We start from the raw sequence: 2,997 nt of genomic DNA, 5'->3' as shown, positions 1-2,997 counted from the left end.
TCTCGCTGGCCAGCGAATGAGCAAGGACGTGTTAAGCTGTCTCTCTACATCTTTCGGACTTACACTCGACAGCTCGCTCACAACTACAGAACAACGTCCCAACAACTATGCTCATACACAACAGAAGCTGTAACAACAAGAACTAAAGATGTATATATTTACCACCTAAATAAAGTGTTGTTTAAGTTGATAGTCTGGAGTTCAGCGTTCCGTTATATTCTAAGTTTATAGTAGGAAAGTCAGGTATACGTCTAAAGATGTATAACCCACTTTCTACTATATCCTTTTTGAGTTCGCACGGTCGTTCTTACATGTATACTAAATTGTGTCTGCTAATCTACCGTGTAATCTTCATTGGGCTGTAGACTAAATTGTCTGTTATTCTGCCGTGTAGCTTTCATTGGACTGTATATTAAATTGTGTCTGCTAATCTACCGTGTAGCCTTTATTAGATTGTCGACTAAATTGTCCTTCAATCTGCCGTGTAGCCTTCATTGGATTGTGTACTAAATTGTGTCTACTAATCTACCGTGTAGCCTTCATTGGGCTGTAGATTAAATTGTCTGTTAATATGCCGTGTGGCCTTCACTGGGCTGTAGACTAAATTGTTTGTTGTAGCAGCAGCAGCTCTTTAAATTAATAATGTCAGTTGTGATTTATAGCACTGTCAGCAATTACTGAAGATTGAAATATCTTATCTTTTCTGATAACAGAAATTAGTGTTTTGAATGCAGTTTTAGTAGTGTTGTATGTGTAAGAGATAAAGAGATTTTTTAAGACCTGACAAGCAAAGCAGCATGAAGGACGTGAAATGGTTTTAAATATGGACATAAAAACTGTTCTCACTTGCTGCTCAACAAAATTTGGTTATCTCCTTACATTTGGAGATTTACCATTGACCAAGTGGATTTCGAGATACAGTCAGGGTGGCCACTTATTTAGAGATACTTTTGGATACAATGTTGTACGTACACACACACATATACACACACATACGCACGCACACATACACACACACACATATACACACATACATACACACACACATACACACACGCAGACATACGCACGCATACACGCACGCACTCGCGCACACAACCACATATACGTGTGTGTGTGTGTGTGTGTCACGAATTGACACATTATATATTCTTTGGGGTAATCAGTTCGAAGGAATATGGTTAGCCACTTTAAAAAAGACAAACGCCAAGCTAGAAGTTTTCCAGTATTAAAAGTTTGAACGATAACCGTGGGGTTAACAAACTATATCTTGTCGGACTCTTGCTTGTTAATGTTACAAACGTGTATACTTACTTACGTATGTTCTTATGTCTTTTTCTTTAGGTCCTAGTGTGTGGGCGCGTGATTATCCCAAAGCGGCTGGCCAAAAACAGTCTCCAGTCAATATAGAAACTGGCAGTGCGAAAGCCGTGAAACACAAATACGCCCTCAAGGCCGATTATTCGCCTGAACCGAATATGTCGTGCGTCAATAATGGACTGACATTTGTGGCCACAATCAACGGAGATAATTGTAAGTATTACTAATTAGTAATTACTATTAATCCTAATTTGAACATCACTGACGAGACGAGTTGGACATCATAGAGAAGTGGTAAATCTGTCCAACCGTTACCAGTTTGGAAAAATTACTTTTAAAATGAAGATTGAGTATAACTTGTTAGTAATATTTTTAATGTGTGTGTGCATAATAACATAGAGAGAGTGAGGGCAATGAATCGAAAAACACCAAAGGGTCAAGTTATAACAAATACGGTATGAGTTTAACGTCAAGAGCCTCTTGACGTTTCGGACGCTCGTCCTTCATCAGAAGAAAAATAATGAGAAAGAAGAAAAGTTTGAAAAAAATGGGCGAGTGATTTGGAGCCAGGTATAAATGCAGTTTTATGGAGTGAGGGAGTTAAGAGAGAAAGGATGGGTTGTGTGTGTACACGTAGAGGAATGTATACGAGTTCTGAAATGGGTATAAGTGTGGGGTGTATTTCGTATGTTTGTGTGTATTTTATATAGTGTGTGTACAAATTAGTTGCTCTATTTCTCTGAAGCTATTTATGCAAAATTTGTTCTTTGTTTCTCTGGGTTTGATATACTAGTGCAGATCAGGGCCGTAGCTAGGGTAAATGGTGCCCAGGACAAGTGTCAAAATTGCGCCGCCGCCTCAAAGTGGTGCTCAGGGCATGTGCCCTGTTTGCCCCACCCTGGCTACGCCCCTGGTGCAGACACTCCTGATGAGAAACCAATGAGTTTCGAAAATCGATTAACGCTGTTCATCATCGTTTCTACAATTTTCGAGGAAATAGATAAGCCCTGTTTGTATGTCTACCATGAAGGTTTCTATATGTATGGAGAGGAGTGTATGAGCTGCACACAAGTGTGCGAGTGGTTCAACCGTTTCCAAGATGGCCGAAAAAATGTCGATATTGACGAACGTTCTAAGAGACCCGCAACCAGCAAAACTGAGAAAAACATCGCAGGTGTGCGTGTAGCTGTGAGGGGAAATCGTCGAATCACCATCCGTGAGTTATCAGAGGATTCCAGATTAGTTATGGTTCAGTTCGGTATCACTGAAGATTTGGGTATGAGACGCGTGTCTACCAAGTTTGTGCCAAAACCACTTTCAGCTGACCAAAAAGACACTTCGGTTGCACAAGATCTCCTTGATTGTGTCGAGAACTTTGAAAACTTTGCGTAGGCCTCTGAGCAGGTATCGCCAAGCTTTTGGAAAAATTTGCTGCAGATTCTCTGCTCAACTTTCTGTCATAGTCATTGCAACAATCACATGCTACACACCTTCCTTCCAAGCACTGCTGTAAACAGTGGTAATGAGCAAAAACGTTAAAATTTAGTGCGCATGCACAGCAGAGAACAAGGTCAATCTGTGTCAAGCGGCTTTACTCTGCGTCTTTTAGCTTCGTTACCATGGCAACAGACCGAATATTTATTGATCAGACCCCGTATATATATATATATATATATA

At 40.2% G+C, this 2,997-nt stretch overlaps 1 protein-coding gene across 2 annotated transcripts in view; it reads left to right on the top strand.

The window, feature by feature from the left end:
* The window catches only part of LOC106879616 (carbonic anhydrase 2), an 81,572-nt gene that overhangs the window by 64,963 nt on the left and 13,612 nt on the right, over window positions 1-2,997 (top strand). For both annotated transcript variants that reach the window (XM_052968610.1, XM_052968609.1), the window contains exon 3: window positions 1,345-1,533. In XM_052968610.1, coding sequence (XP_052824570.1) covers window positions 1,345-1,533 — 189 coding nt within the window. The remainder of the gene's footprint in view (window positions 1-1,344; window positions 1,534-2,997) is intronic.

The sequence above is a fragment of the Octopus bimaculoides genome, chromosome 6 (genome assembly GCF_001194135.2).
Source record: "Octopus bimaculoides isolate UCB-OBI-ISO-001 chromosome 6, ASM119413v2, whole genome shotgun sequence".
Classification (NCBI taxonomy): Eukaryota; Metazoa; Mollusca; class Cephalopoda; order Octopoda; family Octopodidae; genus Octopus; species Octopus bimaculoides.
The sequence above is the reverse complement of the archived record's forward strand: the minus strand, read 5'-3'. Positions and strand labels throughout refer to the sequence as shown.